Below are 22,825 nucleotides of genomic sequence, written 5' to 3'. Positions count from 1 at the left end.
AACCAGTGCTTTGATCATCCTACCTCGAAGTATCAGCTAGGCGGAGCACTTCTCCCTTAAAGATGCGGCTCAAAATCAGCCAGAAATGTATTTACATATGCGCAAGTCGGCCGTAAGCCCCTTTTCTGCTTGTAAATTTCCAGATGGGTATCTATGTTCCGGTAGATTTTCTAGCATTTTTCGAGATCATATACTACCTACCCCAATCCGAATAAAGACTAATTTCAAGTCTAAACCATGGACCAATGGATACGTCAAGCGTTACCGTTCCAGTATAGTGATATTACGCTCCTAGATAAGGAGCTCCAAGCTATTCTTGGAGGGAGTAACTTTCGAATAGAGGGTGTTAGTTACAACAGTCGTCAAATCACCCCCTATTAGGCAGTAGAAGGTTATAACTGATGCATATCCGTATTAGTCTAAGTACAATCGATGGATAGTGTCAGTCAAGAGAATGCTCACCGAGGTGCGTATACTATTACTCACTAATGCTATTGATTAACCGACTGATTCAAACTCCCAGACCGAGTTGACCACCATCCGAGAGAATATACGTGTCCATTATACCCAAAAGTGATTCCTCACTCAGAAGTATGGATACCGTATCTGCCGATTACCTAGGTATTCTGATACATGGTACTCGAATACATGGCGGGGAAGAACGGTAATGGAGGACGTATCGGACGATCTGCGCTACGCAAGGCGTACACTCTCTGTATAAACACCGATATTCGAGATGAAGGTCGCTTAATACGTGCTATTAGTCACGGGGTCTCATTTCTCGTTAATAAGTCATAAATCTTGAACGGGCGTGTTGATTTTGGGCGTGGTTGAAGCAAATATGTCCTGTCTCGTCGGCATTTTTCAAACATGTTTCGAAGTTTTATCTCCAACTCTCCACATTCAATGCGGCTTTTCTCGTTAACAACTAACATATCGTTTTTTATGATGTCGAGGAATTCACAGAGAAACGTGCTGCAGTCGTGGCGAGATTGTAATTGAGAAATGTGCTGTGTCAAACATTAGGACCTATGTCTTCCAGAACCCCTGAAATACGAACTGGGGTGACTCGAGGATCCACTTACAGATGTGACTGATTGTTTGACAACATGTTGTACATCCCAAAGCCATTTTCGGCTTTTAAAGAATTGATCCGTGTAAAAATTCTCGATCGATCTTTCGTCGCAGCGAGCCTGATTGAAATTATCGACACCCTGATATCCCAAAAATAGCCAGGTAACGAAGTCAAGGTACACGCAACCTAAACCCCAGATATCGTATCTCCGAGTAATATTGGCGTTCCCATTTCCTTCGGGTGCGTTGTATGTTAAGGGAATTTGGCCGGGTCGTAAACGATCATTCGACCTAGACCTCGCACTATGAAATATTGTTAACCCAAAGTCGGATATCTTCAGCACACCTAGCTCCGAGTCTCCTTCCTCAAACTGCAGTACGTTCTCGGGCTTAATGTCGCCGTGTCTTCCAAATGTCTTCATTCTATCCCTATCCCTTGGGCCCATTCCATCGCCGCGTAGCCGATCTCTTTTAGGGACGGTGGTGGAAATGTCGTGGATATGATGAAGCGCTGTAGCCAATCCGTAACACTGTTTGGCGAACCACAAGGCTGTTTCCGGGAGGATAGGTTTTGGATGAGCTTCCCAGAACTTGGAAAGGTTGCTTCCTTCAGCCCAAGGAAATATCAAATAATATTTTCCGTGATGGTTAAAAGCTGCCAGGACAGGTACAAGGTGATCATGTGGATTGAGCTTTTCTAGAGCCCCAAATTCCGCATCAAAGTCATCCCTACTAGGCGAATGAAGTACCTTTAGAGCGAAACCTTTGCCCTTGCCCTACCGAAAAATTAGTATCTCTTCCTCTGTGATTTGGTGTGGCATGGTGACGTACTCCTCCGAATCCGTGATGGGCGTCGTGTATTTTAACTCTCCATACGTGTGAGTGTCCGCCTGTATCATCCATTTGCCTGCACTCTGTCCAGGGTAGTACTATTTTATTTTCCAAGGGGTAGTAAAAGGGCGGCCTATCAGGTCTCCTATCGAAAAATGGGGATAGCATGCGCCATTGGTAAGTAGAAAACAGAACTTTGTCGTCACTCGTCCAGCTTTCGAAGCAACGCAACGACCCTATATCTTGGTCATTTCCAAGTCCCTTAGGAATCAACTTCAGGTTGTTTCCTATTCCGCAGCTTCGAAACGGCAAATTAGCATCGTAGATATGTGCTGCATGGAAGTTCTTGATCAAATTTTGTTTCCCCATCAACACGAGAATTGCGAATATCTGTCTTCCTATCTTAGTCGCATCGCTCCTTTTGTTCCCACAGATGTATTCCACTAAACAGTCAAGTTCCTGCCCAGAATAAAAATTTCTCAGTTCTCTTTTAACCTTCGCATGGCTTATTATTTCCTCCTGGGCATCTAGTGGGATGAAAACCTCATTATCTTCACCGTTTCCTTTAGGTGCTATTCTAGAATGAGAATCTAGAAGCGTTCGGATTTCGCCGTGTACTTCTACAGGGTTATTATTACTCCCACCGGAAATGCCTAAGAGGAGATCTGCGGAGTCGGAGTCATGACCTTGAGTGGAGGTATCCGGTTGAGACAAAGTTGAGTGTTCCCATCGCAGTTCTCTTCCTAAATCTTGGACTACACTACTTCGTTCGGAGTATCTTTCTTTCCGTGTAGCTTCAACCGTCTCAACAGATGTGATGGTTATCTCCGGTGGCGCATTGCCGCGAATGGCCGCGAGGTGGTGGTTTGGTGCTAGCTGAGATCGGGGCGCAATAGGGTATTGTCCGGACAGATCAAGCTATTCCACAAGATTCTTATCAGCCTTGGTTGTGTTTTACGCCTTAACAACAATTGACATACGTTCGTTGGTGCAGTTTCAAATTGGGCCGACATCGTGAAAGTCAGAGTGGGTGCATGTGTACTGAATTGGCCACTAGCGGACGTAATTATCAGGCTCGATGCTCTCATTAGACTTAATTCAGGCAATGAAAAGTTCTGCTGCTCTTCTAGATTATATAGGGACTCCCGATAATTCGCGGAAACCGGAGAGCTAAGCACGCAACCAAGCATCGCGAAGTCCGGGTTCAACTGCACGAAAGATAATTGTTAAACATAGTTGGCCAGGACCTTCTGCCGAAGCGGAAATTGTGGTGGCAGTGTTGTATTATTGCTGCAGCAACCTTCTAGAATAAGACAAGCTGCTGCGGCTGAATTGGTGTCAAAGCGGTGTGGAAATCCATAAATCCCGCTGATGATAGGATGTCATGCAGGCTGTAAGTCAGATCTCCTACCCTGCCAGCCTACCTCCAAGATCATCCTCCAGTGTTCGGCGGTGTAAAGACCTAACCGCGAACGTGACAAAACATCGCCAGCCTTATCTATGACTGAAAGTACTCATATGGGATGATTCAACTTTGCCCGTCTATTTCACTCCAGAATGAATCACACGAGGCTCTACCAGTTGCCTTGATACACCATTCGGTACCAAATTCCCGTCAATACGAAAAGGTGTAGTGGCTCCCCGCATGATTGGATAAATCCCACTGTAACTATACGATGGCTTATATGAGACTAGTTAGTGATACATTGGACGGCAAGAATGCAATACTTAGGTCATGCATGTAGGAGCAAGCAGCCTATTAGGGCATATGATACCTTTGGGGGCCGGTTGGGGCCGCATGCCACATAAGTAGAATATCTGCTGTCACAGAGGATCTCCAGTTTTGCCGCATCTTCACACCATCCTGTTTGATGTCTAGTGTTGGAAATTTGGCAGCTACCAACCGCCTCAATTATTTATTTAAAATCATCACTTATACTTAAGTTAAGCTATAAGCGACATGCTCAAGAAAGGATTGACAAGATGGCGACGACCTAGCAACAGTCAATCTACAGAAACAAAAATCGCGCCTGGTACATATGTCGACTTAGATGTAATGAAAGAGTTCCTCAACGAGGAATTTGGGAATGATTACCGGGTACAGGTCAGGATTCACTCACTATTTATAAGCGAAAGATATAACTAATACAGGCCATAGATTCGATACAATCAATGTACCATAAAAACAGCACGGCCATTGTCCAACGATGACATACGCCAGTTTTCAAGGCCTCATATTGACATGCGAAACCAGGGCGTAAAGGGGTACTGAGATGCGAAATTAACGCACGGTGATAAATCATAGGGTATCCGGCGTCGAAGGACTTTAGGACAGGTTTGATTTTTGGGGACATAGATTCAATAACGAATGAACGATTTGTGAATGAGCCCTAATCGGTTTATATTCGTGAACGCTCGTGAAGCCCCGAACAAGCAGAGCAGCGTAATTAAATTTGCCTTGAATACATGAAATAACAAATTCAACAGTGAACGGATATCCTGTCTTCCCACCATAACAAGATATTTCTTCCCATATAACCTTCCATTACACTTTGATAGGGCACAGAACTCCTCCCCAATTGCCTCCAGCGTCTCAATTCTACCCTCCACCTGGGGTAGGATGTCTCATAGTTCGACATACTATTGAAATTCCTCAACCTTCTTGCTTATTTACTCTTAAGGTGAAACCATCACTCAATCGCAATAGTAATAATCGAATCCAAATTATGAATGTTAAGCCCCCCAAAGACCCCCTACTAGGTACGCCCCCCCACGTTCGTGAAGATCCGGCTAGGAGGGTGAGCAGTCGTCTGCTCTGTCCAAGGTCCTCTTCTACTCGCCAGTTGGGAACTTTGATTTTGGCGCCATTTTAGCCCGATTATCCGTGGTAGGCTCGCTATCATGGGTTTCACGGACGGCGTGGGCGCGACGGGCGTCGGGGGGGTATAATTACTCGGGATACGAGGCACTGGCGGTGACTGCTGCCCGAATCGCCCCAAGCCCCCGTCAAAGGCGTCCTGAGGCCAGTACATCGAGAGATACACATGGCAGGAACTGGACTGGCCCTGTAGCCAGAGGGGAAAGCCCCGTAGCCACCCTTGAGCGTCACTCTCGCATGGAAGTATGAGAGCCAAACCACCTGGGCTCATGTCGAATATTGTCGAACCCGGGGCCTCAATCACTATTCTCTGCCCATCCTGTCTCCATCCGGATTTTGCTGCTATTTTGCTAGAATAAGACGTAGCGACGCCTTTATTATAAAAATAAATCGTAAGACATAACTTGAAAGGCGTAGGACTTGTTGATATTTGGAAGCTTCTGATTAGACTGTTAAGGCTACCCATGGTGCTAACCCTTTGACTCGCTTGGCTTGGCTTGCTTTAGGTCAGGTACCTATGTAGGGAGTTTAGTTTGCTTCCGACATGTAGTTGATTCCGGGCTGGATTTCTCGACTCTTTTAAAGAAAGGGTAGAAACACTCTACTGACGCGGGGACATACGAGGGGACCGGTCTCCAAGATTATACACTGCCTCTGTGGCAATGGTGGCAAATAATCCTATTGATCGCAATATGGTGTCGTATAGAGCCTGCTCTATGCCACACTGCAAGACGGGACCAATCACAGGCGAATGCTACCATCTACTGTAACCTGTGCTTGTCTCAAAGTGCCCAGGGAATGATTGGGCAGTATAAAGCAACGAGTCGCTCCCTACGGCTTAAAGTCGACTTACCTTACCATTTCAAAATGAAAGATTGAATGACGCAACTATGGTTAGGGACGCAAGCCTTGAGTCTGTTTTGCCCTTTCAAGGGGTAAACATGGATGAGGGTATAGATTGTAAGGCTATCTATGGTGTCGTGATGATTGAAGCACCGTTAATTTTTTCTAATAGCCATCCAACTTGATTTTAAAAACCCATTGCCTTGGGTAATGACTCGGCACCGTCTGAATATCATCAAGTGTCTCAGCTGTGGACCTCGAGGTGACGCCAATGAAGCGCGCCAAATGCGCGAGATTGGAGATCGACACTTTCGAATACATCTTGTCGAGCTACATCGAATGCGCTTGAGGACACTTCAGTGCAAGCTCGTGGGACATTCAGTGAACATGCGGTTCAAAAATGGCGAAAACGTGGCTGGATGGGAGAAGGACCTGAAGGAGTACGGCAAGTAACAACCTCGCGTCACCTTTTCCCACCCTTCTTCCTCTTCTTGGGTGGGGACAGGGCCAGGAAGGCTTCCTTCGTCGTTCACTTCTAACTTGTGTTCTTGTAGTGGAAGCATTGCGGGATTATGATTATATACAAGAATGTGCCCAAAGAGATCGAGACCCATTCTACGTCACCGCAGAAAGAATTACTGATGACGAAATCATGCAAGCTGCAATAGAGCATATAAACCTAGGACTGTTCAACCCACTCAACGACTGCCGCCCAATCGAAAAATGGGAAACTGTGAATACACCAATTGGAGGGACGCGAGGCGAGCATATAAAGAGGACTTGGCTGGGAAAGTTCATATGGCGTCTAATATTCGCAATATTTGGGAGCGGATTCCTTATCGGGCCAATGTGGTTAATGGTTCTACATAATTCTCGGATCATCTGCTTGGCATCAACAACAGGGTTCGTCGCTTTATTCGGCTTCATCATGGCGATGTTGCTGGAGAAGAATATTGACGTCCTTTCTTCTACATCTGCCTACGCCGCCGTGTTGGTCGTTTTCGTTGGACTGGCTGTTCAACAATAGTGAGTATCATCTCGTAACATAAAAGCGATCTACTAGAACAATATGAGGTTCCCTACATACTCAAATACCTACGATTAACTCTAAGGACACCTTGAGACGGGTAGTATAGGAATTTACAAGGCACATTCTCAGATACAAGCACTACAACAACGAAATCAAGCATATAATATCAATGCAACATCAAACCAATACTATAAGATCCAGGGGTTTGTCATGAATCAATTCGTATCTATGTTGCAATAGGATCATTAAAGGCGACGCACTTTATGTGTCAGTCTCTCCACACCTCCAGCTAAGCCGAACATAATAATCCGGCGCAAATAAAATGGGACAAAGAGAGGTAAGCTAATACATAGCAAATTTGGATGTAGGAAGCGGACGCATCGTCTCATGTTAAACAACGTAAGCCCCTCCAACTCCTAAACCTAGACAAAGATATCTCGCGACTCGCCCTTTGCCACTACCGGATGAATGCAATGTATCAAGCAACGATGGTCCACACTAGATAAAGAAACCGCAACGCCATTTCCGAGTTCGTGTCCTGCTTAGCATCTGCGGGAGTCTTACGACAAACGCATCAAACTAGGGCTAGGTTATAATCCCCAAGAATAGACGATGTCTATTAGAGTACAGGTGCGGTCGAAACCATAAAGGTGAACGCCGCGGCACCTCCGAGAGCCACGCAAGCCGCCGCCTGGGCGAAACGGCGCCTCTTCGATGGTTGAAAGTCGTATGGTCGCGTAGGAATAGACGCCGGTCTCGACTCCATATGACCTAGTTGCTGGGTCTTGGGGTGGGGTGTGCCATTCGATTCACTATTAACTGTGGAGGCGTGTTGGTATTTGTCTACCGAGTTGGGCTTAGACTCTTCGACGACGTCGTCCCTTCCTGTTGGGGCGTTCTCGTCGCTGAAGGCGTCCATAAAAGAGCGCTTTGCTCGAGCTTTATCGGGAGACGGGATTCCCTCATCGCTTGGTGGGGCTTGTGAAAAGTGGACCACCATAGGTGGTGGCATGGCGCACGATTCTCGTGTAAGTAAATCTTCAATTCTAACCTGCTTAGGTTGCTGGCCGACGGTGCTCTCTGTTGTCGTCTTGCTTTGTTGGTAACTGTATGCGCTAGTCATGTCAAATCCCGGGCTTTGGGCCCGATCAAAAAACGCAGAGGGAAGATCCTCGCTACGAGGGTTGTTAATAAATCTTTCTCCCGAGGCTGACCATGGTTCACAAGGTGGGGCTGGAATTGGATGCCACGTTGAATCTGCGACGGAGGCGTTGTCTTGAACATCAGTTGGAGCATTGTCATGCATATTGTCGGAATTCCCGGGAGCTGCGCTGGTATTTTGGGTGGTCTCTTCAGCTGGTGCCATTGAGACGTCTTCTACTTGAGGTCTATGCATATCGACGTCTGAATGGTGATTTGCTTCGTCATGGGCAACGGGTTTCTCAGGATTGTCGCTTAAGGTTTCTCGAATCGCAGAGATAGGTGGCGGAGAAAATTGTGTTAGGCTCGTACGGTTGCTCTCTCTAGCAGCGAAGAATTCCCATTTACCTGATTTCTCGCCGAGGGCTTGGGCCCTGGAATCGCTCGGCGATCGATCGAGGACAGGGCAGCTCTTGAACATTGCAGCGTCCGAAGGACTGGGATCTCTAGGTTGGGCCTGAATAGCTGGTGTATCATATTGCAAAGGCGCTGTAAACAAGAACGGCGTGACGAAAGGTCGCTTAAGGTCAGAGGTCTCAGATGGCGTGTCCTTGCAGAGTCCGTTCAAAGTTGGGGGATTAAGTTCGTTAGGAGAGGAGTAGAGAGATGATTCAGGTGCTGGCGAGTTCGAACCTGAAAGAATATCCTCTACTTCGTCACTTGATGAACTGGCATCGTCTGGGTAGGGTAGGTCATCAATGCCTACAACAAGGTCCCCTTCGTTAATTTTCTGCCAGTATGGAATAGCGTAGAAAGGTAACTCACCCGCGTCTTCTTCCTCACTGTCAGAATTGAAAGGGCTAGAGTCGAGACCATAATCTATAGACCTGTCCTCATCCTCATCTACATCCTCGCTCTCCTCACCCGCGTCATCATCCATATCGGAATTCCGGGTGTTGACTGACTCATCATCTGAATCCGAAAGTCGAATGTCATCTTCATATAGATGGGGGTCAAGATCTTGAGCCCATGAGTGGTCACGTTCACCACTAAAGCCCATGCTCTTTTGTGAGGGAGCCGCCTCCGCCGGAATGTCTGATCCGCTAGCAGCAAGGATAGTGGCTGGGGCGGGGACGGGTTGAACAGTTTCTGGTAGAGAGACAGAGGAGTGACGAGTCCTCACTCTGTCTGGTTCAGGGTCCGAATGTTCACCAGGCTCAGATGTTAGATCAATCACATCAGAACTGACGACGTTGCCAACTGTGGCGCTAGAAGGGTAATGATTTCCATTAACAGAATCACGCTCATCTTGGGTCAAATCAATAGAAGCGCCTCGCTGAATGTCGGCAATATGCGAAATTGGTATAGTAGTTTCGACAACACTGTCATCATCCTCGTCTTCTTCGTCATCGTCGTCATCTGGGACAGTAAAGACTCGGTTGGTAGACTGGTCAATACTCGATATGTGCCTGTCGTCGGATATTAGTCCTGTCAAACCAGGGAAACGCCGGACGTACGACGGTGGCTCTGGTCCTGTCATGTAGAATTCGACAGAGCAGGGAGGATATGTTTCAGAAGTCCTGAAGATGTCGACGCCGAAACGAATAGTATCACCATTTGACAACTGAACAGGTTTGCCTTGCTCTAGTCTCGATTCGTTCCTCATCCCGTCATAAGGTGTATAATAAGTGCCGTGAAGGGATCCGATGTCTTTGATAAATACAACCTAGACCGTATAATCAGCATACATGTATTGAAGGCTAGCCTTGGCATGGTAGGTTTGGGGTCAGCTTACTTTGGAGTCGTTTTCGGAGGCGAGAAAGAGCTCAGCGTGTTGTCGTGACATAACAGGACTGTCAAACCAGGCGTTATCGGCTGCTGCCACGAATCCCTTCGTAGGTACCTTCGACGCTCGGCCGATTCGGACAACTGGGGTTCGATTACTGAGGAGAAATTGGCGCCTTGGAATGGTGGGTATCTCCAAACCCTGGGGATGGGAGACTAAATTGACGATGACAACTGGATAAGATGATATATATTAGCACAAGCGTTGCGAAATACGTTGCGTGTTTGTATCCGTACCTTCTTCGTCATTTCGGTTTGGTGCGTCTACGGTGGTATCGGTTGTCTCCATTTCGTCCGGTTTGACTGGTCGGCAACAGAGCAGGTAGCCGAGCCTTGAGGGTGTTGCTGGGATACCCTTGGCTCCTGGGAGATGCAGCACAAATAGTCGAAATGGTAGTTGTTCTGGAAGGGGCCGTGTTAACGCATGAAGAAGTCGTCGTCGAGAGTGATAGAGAAGATGGAGGGGTATAAGATGTTGAAGAAGATAATAATCCGTAAATGGGGAGGGGAGAGGCGAGAAGAAGTAGGAGTGGGGGAAAGGGAAGTGTATCAGCTTAGGCAGGTAGCAGGTAGTGGAGCATTCCTCAAGGTCGTAAGGTTTTAGGGCGTTAGAAGCCCAAGAACGGTACAAGCGCTCGGTTTAGTAGTTGCGAGGGCGTAGAAGGTCGTACCTGGTTGGCTGTTGGTACATGTAATGCTCGATGTTCAATGCTCCTACCTGTTAATTCACCATCTATGCTGACACGTCGGTACGCAGGGTAGGTGCGGTCGGGCGGGGCAGAAGGAAAGTGCAATAACGGATATGATGTACCTACCTATTGCACCAGAAGATACTAACCACATGCACCTGGGCAGTTGACGGTTAGCATCATATAATTTAAGGTTGCGAAAACGGACTTTTAGAGTTAGCGACCATTCAAGGCACCAAAACGTCGTTTTGAAAGCAAAGATAGAGTAGCTGAGAAGTGATCTTTGAAAATATAAAGCTAGAGTGCTGTCATTTGAATTTAATCCATCTAGAGAAACGTTAGGCAGAAGAGGTAGAAGAGGAGCTAGGACAAATGTTAAGAGCCTAGCAGTTTGGTAAGCTGGGGAATTATACACTATCCGCGCTAGCGTAGAGTCAGAGCGGGTCGCGATAGTACCTAGGCGACCTGAACGGCTTGATTTGGAAATACTTTATCAAACATTGTAATCTCCACCTCTTCACGAATCCTTGCACTGTGGTAAGGCTGAGTTTCTTTATATTCCGATGTAATTGAATTTTTTTTTTCTACCAAAGCACTTTTAGTGTTTTATGTTGTCACAAGGCTATTGTAATATTTCGAATGCGTTCAAAAATTGAAAAGTATTCATCTATGTAATCCTGTTGAGGCACCTAACATTCACGACAAAGGTTACAAGGTCTCAGCTGGTGGGGTTGAATAGGTATCGGTATTGGTGGGATGGCGGGGTTAGCAAAGACGTAATCGCAATTATGTACCTAGGTATTTCCTATATACCTGCTAGCGTAAGTGACCACTACATGTACCTACACGTCCTACTGTGCTCAATCAAGTAAGATTATAAAATTTCGAGGTGAGTAACATTATCACAGTTTGTATTACTTGAAGTTTGACAAACAGAGGTGGCTAAGAGAAAAAAAAAGAGCTCTCAAAATCTATTCGATATCAATAGATACCTAGGCACTAGCTATGATTTAATAGGGTATGGGAATGCTACGTGGATAATAGATACATTTCTTTATTCTCATAAGAACAGGGCAAGAGGCTAAATTGTCCAACCAATTATATTCAGTTCATCAAGACAATAAGATACATTCATGTACATAAGCCCAGCCATATTATGTATCTACACCCAATGTATGAGCAGATGACAAGAAATCATGGGTATCAATAGAGTACATTCATATTGAGGAATTGGATTAATGCTCTTATCAACTCCACCGAGATTCGATTGGGGTACTTTATCGTTACTTGCTTTTTCACGTTACCATTTATGTGGGGAATATTAAAGTGCCCCCGCATTAGATGTTCATTCATATGACGAGTTGATAGTTTTACAGTGCAGCAGGGTTAGATTTTGCTACCAGATGACGCGCCTGCCTACCTCTCTGCCTATATTTTGCCTCCACGCTAAAATGCTTGCATTTCGCATCTGCTTAAATAAGAAACCTCGAGATTCCTGCCCTCCAATTTCACCCATACACCTATCTCCGATTAAGCGCCTACACGTATTCGCCATTTTCGATAAATAAACCCTGGTGCGCATACGAAATTCTTACCTTTACCTACCTAGTCATACCGCCTATTTCCGCACAATCCGAACACATTCCATTGTTCGTAAGAACAAGAACAACGTGACAGGCTACTACAATATTAGTTGTTCTTGAATAACACAAAGGTTTTCTCTAAGACCTTACTAATTAAATACACACATATCTCGAGACTCCAAACCATCCTCATGGAATTCAAGTCGCAAACTATTCAGTCCTCATTTAACTATTTTCATACGAAGAAATTCAAGACTTGATACGATAAAGGTCCTACCAACCCTACTAAACTAGTGGGCGACGACTTGACACGAAAAATCAACACCTTTTAATACTTTCGGTATATTTTATATTAGATTACATCGAAAATGCACGATTTACGAAAGAAGATCTTCGAGAGCGGCAAGACCGTTTCCAAAAAGGCGCGCTCGAGGCAACAGTCGGCGCAAGCTTCTCCTGCTAGTTCGCGCGGCGGTTCGCGCGCTACGAGTCGACAAGCTTCCGAGGACGAAGATTCGAGCGATTACGATTATGAAGATAGTTTAGCGAGTTCCATCATTACCGAAGATGGCGACGAAACGGGACCGACGCCGCCGTCAGAACTCCTGCACAACAATATCGTGGACCTACTAGATCAAAAGCGCGACAGCGGGCAAGATCGAGAAGTCAAGTTGACGGCTTACACGGAACTAATTCGACATCACCCTGACGCCGAGGAAATTGAGGGACAGATGAATGAACTCATTCCGATGCTATTAAAGAGTGCGCGCGGTCGCAGAACCCCACAAGGCACCCTTTGGGCTCTGAAAGCACTTATGGTAACCATTCTCACAACTGGGGCCGAGAACATCCACGATCGCGTATACCCGACTTTGAAGACCGTTTGCCAAGACTCTGACTACGAAGAAGGGTTCACCTCGGCGATTAAAATAGCAGCTATTAAAGCTATGGGTATCTCAACGATGTGTGGAGGGGGTTCGGCAACTGCTGCCGAGGAGCTTCTAGATTTCCTTATCGATATTATTGCGAGTGATGGACACCTTATCGACGCCGCTGATGATGGGCCAGTAGTTGCAGCAGCGCTAAGCACATGGGGTTTCGTCGCAAGTGGTCTTGACGATCTAGAAGAACAGAGCACACAGGCACTAGAAGCCTTCACAGAGCAGCTTGAGAGTGCCGATGTAGACGTCCAAGTCGCAGCCGGTTCAAATATTGCCTTAGTTCTAGAAGCCGCTCGCGAATTTGAAGAAGAGACTGGAGATTCCTGGAACATGCGATATGATGAGGAAGGGCTTCTTCGACGATTGAATACGCTTACGAGGGAGTCTTCAAAGTCGATATCGAAGCGGGACAAGAAGCAGCTCCATGCTAGCTTTAAGAGTGTTGTAACTTCTCTTGAGCATGGCAAAGGTCCTGGTTACTCGACCGCACGCCGTTTTGCCAGTAATCCCCATACAGGCGGCAATAAGGCAGACTTTAATGAAGATTTCCAAGAGTACGGATATCGACAAAAGCTGCGAATTCAGAACATCAGCATTGTCATCGATACTTGGTCTCTAGCAGCCCGAGTGGGAATGCTGAAGTCTATCCTCGGAGGTGGCCTCGCTAGTCACTATCTGAACAACCCAGTGGTGAGAGATTTGTTGAGTGGCGCTAGAACCGAGTATCTCTCAGCTCCACCCAAGGAGAAGTCAGGAAGGACTGGTTACGGAAAGAAGTCACAAAGGGGCGTTTCCGATTAAACATTTTGAGACATCGTTTCATTTCATTACAATCACTACCTAGGTACTTCCACATATTGGTAGACCCAAAGATTTCCGATTAACGAGGTTTTCTGGTTTCTTTTTCTTTTGTTGGTGCGGTAAGCCGCTACAGAAAGATACCCATGTATTTATAACAAGACGGGTAGGGACTGCGTTAGGTTTTGCATCGTTATTAGGTATTAGGTATTATGCATTAGATACCTAGAGTGCGACTCAGAAAGAGGCCATTAGATTAGGTACAGCATCAATGATATATCCCCTTCATCTCATCGCAAATCGTGTTTTCTCGAGTTGAAATGAATTCACTTTTCGGAATACCCAAATGGGGATGGATGACTTATGTGACATTCACGCGGCTACTTGCATGTTTTGTGTTACCCTCCTTTGCCCCTGTGTGAGATGAGCCATTCAAAAGTCCATTGTTGAGATTTCGTATGTGGTCCCTTGATGTTGCATGTATACACGTCGACGAATATTCGGCTTTGGTCCCATGCGAATGTGCGGTGCTAAGATATTTTGTTGAGATTTTGCCCTTTTACCCTTGAGTTGCGCTCTCCAGCCGAATCGTTTAAATCGTGATTATTATATCCTACTTCTCGTTGAATGCTAGTTCCTTGCATGCCAAGAAGGAGAACTGCATACATATCGCAAGACAGCCGACGGAAGACACAGGGTGCATTTTCGGTTTGCTGGATGGATGATGCTTGGACCAGACGGTTGAACTCCGAAGGTCACGCTTAAAAATGATATGATCCGAGAGGCCGCCAACAAAAAACTCAGCCCCGGACCTAGCGGGATGAGACATACGTCTATTCGCCACTGAAACCGGAAATCATTATAATGCATAGATATTGAGAAAGGTATTGCTAAGCTACAAGCGTGACTATAAAAATGAAAGTCGTATCATAACGAATGGCTGTGGAGATGCCGAATCCTACTGTTGGAAGTCTAGACGCGATATCTATGGCCCCTTTTCGATTGTTTAGAGCTTTAAATCGAAAATAATCCGCGAGGATAGCGACTGGATAGATGCGGAATCGCCCTGTAGTATATGCACGAATTGTAGGTAGCGCGAGCTCCACGGAGTCGTATTACATGAGTTTCGACGCAGATCGGATGGCAGCGTGATTGTGCATTAGGCGTTGTGATTAGCTTGGATTATAACGCTTTTGCGTCTCTCAATGGAATTAATACTACGCTATAGATATACGGAGTTATTCCGTCACGCTCTATTCCGGCTTAGCAATGAAGTAATGTATGTCAGTGTAGGATTGAGGAGGAGTACTAATAAGTCGGTGAAGGTAGAGCCTCCCGTAGGCTCGTTACAATCACGATATGATCGTCACCCCATATGGGGGCAAAAAACAAGATAGATTATGTACCTACAGAGAGCATGTTTGGCAGCTTGTTAAACCAATTTGTTCGCTCTTTGGTTTGTCTAGTGGATATATAACTGGACCTGGCTGAAGCTTTGCCGAGGTGATTGTTGGCTAAGGTCTTGGTCTGAGCAGGACTTGGATCCAGTTGGACCGCACATCACATCGTCTCCGGGTGCAAACTAGTATTGAAGACCTAGATCGTCGCCCAGCCAGCCGACCTAAAACGGTGCAAGTGCCACTTTGCGGGACTTGTTCTTGTCCCATGAGACGAAGCATCTGGGTCAAATGTAAATAATCATAATAATCCATCTTTGTAATAAAATAGGTAGGTTGAAGAGGAAAAAGAAGAAATGAGCGAATTGGGCAGCAAACGGAACCAGGTCGTTGGTAAATAATTAACTACCTAGTATCTAAGTACTTTGGCTTTACCAACCTCCCCTAATACTATAGAGTGGATTGAATTATACAACTTCGGGTAACTACCTCTTTAGATAGTAAACGTCTTATTAACTTGCGCTCATATCAAGTTGTATAATAAATGAATTGAATTTAAGGAACGAATAAAAGTTCTTACATATGTATTCCAAGGTTCGCACCTACAGTGCTTGCATAAAAGTATGATAAATGAACAGGTGAGGTAACACCTTGGGGAAGGAAGTCCATGTGCGTTGTATCTTGAAGTCTCTTAGGGCAGTCCCGACCTTCCTGCCTCCTTGTCATTGCAGCCGGACCGTCCCTGTCAGCTTTCGATCAGAAGTGATTTCTGTCTTCTTATTGGTCAAATCCTTTAAGCAACGCCAACGCATCAACTCCTACCCCAGCAAATTTCCCTTAAGCTATTCCTCCCTCCCGCGCAACCTTACCTCACAATAATAACAAAGCCTCATAAGCCTATTATCGCCCAATATTTCTCCCTTCTATCTAACTTACCCCACGACTCGTCCATTCCCCTCTACCGCCAAATCGAGGAGGGAGACTCGAGGGTCTGCGCTCGACGGACGACAACTTCTGGTTGCTCCAGAAGAAACAAGCACGATCTAATACATACATGCGTATGTTACGTACGTATACAATTGTATTGGTCGAGGGACGAATTTGATACGCATCTTGATGCAAGCAAGAAAAAGGGTAGGCGCTGATTGATCTCGCCTACCAACCCAGCCCAACCCACTATCTTAGCTCTCTCACCTGGGCTGTTCGAGGTGGCCAAGACGAGGGACAAGGGGAAAGAAAAAAAATTACGAACCAAAATTCGAAGTGCACACAGACATATCCAAACCTGTCGCAATTACGGCGTTGTATATTTTCCTATTTAATAATGTAAGTAGTATTATTTATCAGCCTCTTTATTTTATAAGATTTGATGCTTTTCATTATTTACCTATTCCTTAACATAAAAAATAATTGCTGCTGCTTTTTTTCTCCTCTCTTATGGACGTATTCGTATAAGCGCGGGTTTGGTAGCTTGGTGGTTCCAAGGTTGTGTTGCCGACCCGGCGCAATTGAGGGGGCTGGGGTTGTGATAATCTCCATCTGAGGGAAAGAAACCCTGAAGAGCTCTGGAAGCTTTCCCCTTCACAACCTTTTTCCTCATTATTACCAACCTCGGACAAAACGCAAATAATTATTAGTTTTTTCGCATGTTTTTTTTTTTGGTGTTCCTAATACCCATTTCATAATTTTATCCTTTTTATTTCTTCTTCCGTTGAGACATTTTCAATTAATAGACATTATCGTCGTCGTTCGTCTTTCGACTTCGTTACCTTATCGACTTGTTTTGCGGGTCTTGCCATTGTTTTGGTCATCTGTTGATTCTCACATCTTACCTAGTTTTCCCACCTTCTCCTCACCTCACTATACTCTAATCGACCTCCGACCTCCGCGCGAATCATTCGGCCGTATTAGTCCTTGATTCCTTGTTGGCGTCCAAACTTCTCCCACTTTTCCTACAAAACTGGTACTCTTCACCGCTTAACCACTCGCTGGAGACAATACCACGAAACAGCGAGAGGATTGGCTAGGGAGGGAGCGGCCAATCAAGTAGAGGCGTGGCCGCATATCTTGACAACTGGACGCACCCTCGGGCAGCAAGATGGGAGTCGACCCGAGAAACCCTCCCCCGTTACCCGCTCCGACCGAAACCGAATCCCTTACCGCTCCCACCGAAGTCGCCGCATCCGATGTTTCTAAACCTGCCGACGACGACAGATCCCATTATTCCCTCCCAGACGACGGAACACCTGTTACCATCAAGACCCGCGGCCATAGGCCTAACCGCTCGCAAACTTCCCTCTTGATTGAATATTTCGAAGGCGGCAAAAGTAGTACTTCTGCTGGCTCGGCTTCTACTGAGCGCAAACCTAGCGTTCGTGTACGCCTAACTCCCTCTAAAACTCGAGGGAGAAACGACCACATTCAGATCACCGAGACTAAAAGTACAAGACGAAGGTCTCAATCGAGGAAAGCAAGCGGAAGCCCCAACGTCACTCGAAGTGAATTAGATATGACGGACCCAGAAGACGCGAGGAGTATGCACTCCTACGCTTCTGCTACCGAAGAGTCCAATGTCTCTCGCAACCCTATTGAGGTTGAGATTGACCCAAGAAGCCACCATCGTCGTCGGAAGGTATCAAGCCCGTTGATACCTGCTACAGATAGCAAGGCCTCGACGTACCAGCCGCCGAACATGTCCGATATTTCGGCCATCCCTAGTGATAGTTTCCTTGATGGCTCTGGTGGCAACTCACTCGCGTTTAATGAGAAGCGTGCTCGAAGTCCAGTGCGCAACGAACCTGTCCTGACTGCTGCCGCTAGCGAGAAGGTGAACCGAAAAGTCAGAAGCTCGAGTCATGATCGAAGTGTCATGCAAAAGGCGGTTGAGAAGGCAAGTAAGCCTGAAAGAAGACATAAGTCGAAGAGTAGAGCAGGGTCTGGAGAAAAAGATGAAAGACGCAGGTCTAAAGGAAGTAATAAGGAATCTGTTGTCTCAGCCGCCGACTCCAGCAATTTATCATCACAACTAACACCCAGCCACCACTCATATAATTCACATTCCTCCTCTAAAGTATCCATTAATAATCCGAAACTACTTGAAACTGTCGAAGACGCCATCCGACGACTTATCCTACCAGAGCTAGATGCTATTAAAAGAGAACGAAGCCAACGAGACTCACGAAGGCCTAAAGATCGAGAGTCATTATCGAGTCTCACATCAGCGTCTCGCGAAGAAATTTCCCTGTCAAGCAAGAGGAAATCCGCTGAAACAACCCAGTCCACCAAATCAAAGGACAGACGGGATCGAGAAGCCAGAAATGACCTCTCACCTCAGAGTAGCATTGAGCACGTTTCTGTTGTGGAAGACGTGGAAGATGACGATCTCACGCCACGTCGCAATCGTGACATCCTTGCCGACGCTGCCTTAGGTGCCGCAGTTGCTGGTGCCACCCTACGATCTAGGTCTAGAGGTGATGAAAAGAGGCAACGAAGGAGGAGGCGAGCAGAAACGCCGAAACGTGATAATGGCGAAAGACACGCTGATGACTACGAGGAAGTTGAGCAAGAAGTGGTACCGCCAATGCCTCTCCAGAGTGAAATCAACCCATCCGATATGACCCGAACTTCTATACTATCAGCAGACACGGATAGACCTCATTCCGCGACTGAGGAGATGACACCCGTCAGGGAAGTCAGAAGAGGTATCCCATCGATGGAATCCCTCCAGAGAACTCCATCCCCGTCGAGGTCGCCGACACACACAATCCAAGGTTTGGGTACTCAACATGCCAACGTCTCCCATGGCGATCTCAAAGCACTTCCCCGAAAAGGAATGTCCGAATATTACGATCAATACGAGGACCAATACAGAGACCAGTATGCAGGGCAAGATCAAGGTGAATTCAATGACGAATTTGACGAAGCCGGTCATCTTTCCGAGCCAGGCATGTATGAGGATGAGCCGCCGTTACAATCCTTCTACGGATCGCAAGACGTCCCGGCGCCATTGCGCTATGTTCCCTATCAGCAGGAAAGGCGTGGTCTAAGCCCAATCCAGAGCGTATCAGGATTAACGGAAGGGGAAAGTGATATACACGGCTATCGAGACTCGAGGAATCTCCAAACCGCGAGCGAACTTTCGTCCCCAGAGAAGTCGGCGCTTCACGAACGAGACCTTCACTCACCGAGTTCGGTTCCTAGTAACCTCCGAAGCTGTGAATTTGTCGACGAGGGTAGCAGTGTAAGAAGCTCGGCGCTTGATTATAGAAATACAACATACACCGAAGACAGTGAATTGGACCGCGTAACTTCGGGACAAGCAGTTCATGTCGTTGGTGGAAATCCTGAAATGGTACACCAGAACTTTGCCCCCGAATCCGCGGTAGCATCTCTGGTCGAAGGTTCTCAGCTTGACCCATCTGTCTTGAGCGGTTCTACCGGTCCTCGACAAGATTACCGCGACTCACAATTGTCGTATGACGACGAAGGCGCAAGAGAAAGCGGATCAAGGGGAGTGAGCCCAGCTAAACGCTCGGTTGAGAGCCGACACGAAATAGTCGAGCAGCGACAAGAACATTCCCCGGCATCATCTAGGGAACGTGACCCATCAACCGCCTCTAGGGAGTTCTCGGAGTATGAACTCGACGAATATGGACGAAAAGTCCCCCATTCCAAGTACCGCAGCTCGCCAACCGCTTCCGAGAGCGCTATCACAAGCGTAGCTCTCCAGCGAGCCGCAGCCGCAGCGCTCAAGCGTAAGGCCGTAGGCAGTGGGCAGAACCTTAACGTTGAAGTTAATGATGGCGAATTTGTTGGCGAAGGTGTTCAACGAAATCGATCTTTCAAGGAACGAGCTAAGGATGGTTACCGCCCAGATGCCACCCCGCGTCATAGCGTCGACCGCCTTTCGGATTATGACCGGCCGAGGATGGAGGCTAGCGGCCTTCCAGACTTATCTAATCCCATGCCAGAAATTGGCTATGGCTACGAGGAACAAACTCCCTCAATCGTGCAAGGACCCCTTGGCGGATCCCAACACGGAAGCAGAGAACACTGGCCAGCAGAGCCAACCCCTACCCAGGATAGGTCGTATGCTTATGACCGCGCCGTAACGCCAAAAGCAAGCAGGCAAGACAACGGCCACGGTCTTGGAATCGACGACGCAGCTGCTGCTGCCACATTTGCGACAGCAGGAGCTTTTGCTACATCACACAGCCGACAACCTAGCCAAGATCAAGATGACGAATGGCAGAGGACTTCTGGTGATCGTAAGCGAGACACACTAGTAACAAACCCTTATGAGGGTGCTAGCCCGATTGCCAACCTTCCTGGTCTAGATGGTAACATGTTGGGTGCGACTGGCTTTGGTGCAGATACCTACCGAGGCGGCTTTCACACCGGTAGCCCCGGAATAACAGGAGGCGACGAAGGCTATATCTCTGCGGCGCCGAATGATGTTCGCGATGGGCCCACTACAAAGGGTAAAGATGTTGGAATGTTAAATCAAACCAATCTCAATGATATTGTTGAGGACCCGTTCTACGCTCCGAAGGATGCGAGACATCTTGCAGGCCTTTCCCAGGCCATGGGCACACCACTATACGACCCTGCTACGGGAACCGGAATCGATAGGATCCAATCAAAGGACATCATTGCTTTGATGGAACACGTAAGTCTAACCGAAATCTGTACGGAGATGTGTGCTAATAATTATGCAGCTTATGGTTCGCGACGCTCAGCGAAGTGCTAGAGATACCGAAATTCTTGTTACGCTTGTCCGATCCGCGGCCGATATGCGCAACTCCTTCGAGGATATTAAGAGAATGCTGGCCGATAGTGAAGACCAGATTATTAATGAAGTTAAGGACAACACGGAGAAGACAGTCAAGCGTCACATAGGAGGACCTCGACCCTTCCCGGGCAGCAGCGCACGATCGATCCAAGGTGGTTCTCAAGCTGGTACAGAGGACGCACAAGTCAAGAAGCGCAACCTACTTCGAAGAGCTCTTCAAGGCCTTGGCTCTAAGGGTGCTAATGACCTCGGCAGAATAGAGGATCTACTCAACCAACTGCTGGATGATGTCAACGTTCTCAAGCACCAAACTGCCGGCCCGATCGGAATGAGCACCCGAGCCCAGTCGATTGATAACATGCAGCCGGAAATCCAGTACGAGCAGGACCGAGGCTATGAGCCCGAAGGCCATGCTGGTACTTCAACCGCCAGCCATGCAAGCCAGTCAGGACATCTATCGATACCACCTCAATCACGTGGAACGTCCAACAGATTAGGCAATGAACGCAAGTTCTCTGATCACCGCATTAGCACGGTGCCCGAAGACGAGGGCGAATACAATGATCCTTCCGCACCACCAGCAAGCCAGTACGAGATGCATGGGGGTATGTTGTCTCCCCACGAAGATAGGCCAAGAGGTGGCTCGGTGCCCTTAGGTACTCCTCCACAATCACGGGGACAAAATTACTCAATGAGTAACGAGAACACACCTAGGACAGATGAGAGCAAGAAACACAAACGAGGCTCATCCAGTTTCTTCCCTAAGATTTCCCGATGGTCCGAAACGACGACATCAAGCCTAGGACGAGTCTTCCGTAGTAGTGGTAATTCTAAGAAGCACGACCCTCCTGAGGAATTTCTCCAGCACCCTCCCTCTCGATCCGCTTCAGATCTAGGCAACTATGACCAATTCCAGCCCCCAAACGTATACGAGGGCGACAAATTACATACGGGATTTTCGGAGCAAGATCTCCGCCCAGCAACAATGGACGATAACTTGCCTGACACAGCTTCCATGCATCAACACCAAATGCAACAACAAATGCAACAGCAACAGCAACAACACACTCAACAACAAGAACAAACACCTTCTGCGCCCGCTACTTACGGCACCCCAGAAGATCCCAAGTATAAGGCTCATCGAAACTCCTTGAACCTACAGCACCCGCAACCCCGACCGTGGCGGATGGAACGCTTTGGGACGGCTTTGGAGAGCTCTGCGCAAGAGTACGACACGCCAATGTCTCCAAAGTCAGCCGACTGGGCTGGCTCAGCCACTTCTCTCACTAGATTCCCTGCCCAAAACACCAATCGATACAGTGACAACAGTGCTATGAACTCTGGTCATGGAGGTGACGACTATAACTGGCAAGAGATGACCTCGCCTAGCCCACAAGGGCCCCCACGACCCCCCAAAGAGCCGCTCGAAGGCCACTCTCCATCAATCTCGCAAACACCACCGCAACACGAAAGGGTAAATAAGCTTCAGAAGCAGAACAGCCCCCTTCCATATCACAGTGTTGAAAGCGGCTATGGCACAGCTACGGCAACGCACGCCGGTAGCTACCACTCTGGTAGCCCGAAACCAGAGAACAGAAACCTTAGTGGCGCACTAGGTGTCCCAACTAGAAGGCCTAGTGGACCTCGAGCCATGACTCCTAGCCGAGGTAGTGAGGATGGAGAGAGGGACGAGAGACGAAGGAAGAGAGGTAAGCCAAACCATAACTTAATCCTTCATTAAAAATACCCAACACTAACATGCTTCATAGATACATTTGGCACTGTGGCCAGCCCTTCGAGCGCTGTCAGCCAAGAGTCTGAGACATTTTAGGAAAAACGTGCTCAACATCTTGATATGATATTGCCCTGCTCGCCATTTTATGTTGATTTCAAAGGTTAAACGGATGACTGAATGAATGTACGGTTGACACTACACGGCTGCTGGGTAGCCGTACTTTAGATATACTAATTGCCTCTGCGGGCGT

The 22,825-nt window shown here is 47.3% G+C and overlaps 5 protein-coding genes across 5 annotated transcripts; 3 read left to right on the top strand and 2 right to left on the bottom strand.

Moving 5' to 3' along the window:
* Positions 1 to 368: 368 nt before the first annotated feature.
* F4822DRAFT_44024 (kinase-like protein) lies at positions 369 to 3,668 on the bottom strand. The gene is made up of 5 exons (XM_051462725.1): positions 2,886 to 3,668; positions 1,906 to 2,823; positions 1,086 to 1,850; positions 487 to 1,010; positions 369 to 398 (listed from the first exon to the last, which is right to left on the bottom strand). The coding sequence occupies exons 1-4, from the start codon at positions 3,093 to 3,095 to the stop codon at positions 765 to 767; spliced, it is 2,139 nt and encodes a 712-aa protein (XP_051320056.1). The 5' UTR covers positions 3,096 to 3,668; the 3' UTR covers positions 369 to 398; positions 487 to 764.
* Positions 3,669 to 5,489: 1,821 nt separating this feature from the next.
* On the top strand, positions 5,490 to 7,076 carry F4822DRAFT_43875 (uncharacterized protein). Its single transcript, XM_051462554.1, has 3 exons — positions 5,490 to 5,743; positions 5,799 to 6,071; positions 6,181 to 7,076. Exons 1-3 carry the CDS (start codon positions 5,674 to 5,676, stop codon positions 6,651 to 6,653), a joined length of 816 nt encoding a protein of 271 aa, XP_051320055.1. The 5' UTR covers positions 5,490 to 5,673; the 3' UTR covers positions 6,654 to 7,076.
* Positions 7,077 to 7,275: 199 nt separating this feature from the next.
* Positions 7,276 to 9,930, bottom strand: F4822DRAFT_424759 (uncharacterized protein; the record flags this gene model as incomplete). The annotated part of the gene is made up of 3 exons (XM_051460209.1): positions 7,276 to 9,522; positions 9,592 to 9,815; positions 9,879 to 9,930. 3 exons carry the CDS (start codon positions 9,928 to 9,930, stop codon positions 7,276 to 7,278), a joined length of 2,523 nt encoding a protein of 840 aa, XP_051320054.1.
* Positions 9,931 to 11,629: 1,699 nt separating this feature from the next.
* On the top strand, positions 11,630 to 13,953 carry F4822DRAFT_387757 (interferon-related developmental regulator-domain-containing protein). Its single transcript, XM_051456829.1, has one exon. It carries the CDS (start codon positions 12,282 to 12,284, stop codon positions 13,653 to 13,655), a length of 1,374 nt encoding a protein of 457 aa, XP_051320053.1. The 5' UTR covers positions 11,630 to 12,281; the 3' UTR covers positions 13,656 to 13,953.
* Positions 13,954 to 17,147: 3,194 nt separating this feature from the next.
* F4822DRAFT_424757 (uncharacterized protein) lies at positions 17,148 to 22,671 on the top strand (the record flags this gene model as incomplete). Its single annotated transcript, XM_051460208.1, has 3 exons — positions 17,148 to 20,717; positions 20,767 to 22,549; positions 22,610 to 22,671. The coding sequence occupies 3 exons, from the start codon at positions 17,148 to 17,150 to the stop codon at positions 22,669 to 22,671; spliced, it is 5,415 nt and encodes a 1,804-aa protein (XP_051320052.1).
* Between the last annotated feature and the right edge of the window lie 154 nt (positions 22,672 to 22,825).

This window comes from Hypoxylon trugodes (assembly GCF_022578975.1).
Source record: "Hypoxylon trugodes strain CBS 135444 unplaced genomic scaffold F4822scaffold_1, whole genome shotgun sequence".
NCBI lineage: Eukaryota > Fungi > Ascomycota > Sordariomycetes > Xylariales > Hypoxylaceae > Hypoxylon > Hypoxylon trugodes.
This window is presented reverse-complemented; position numbering and strand designations above follow the sequence as displayed.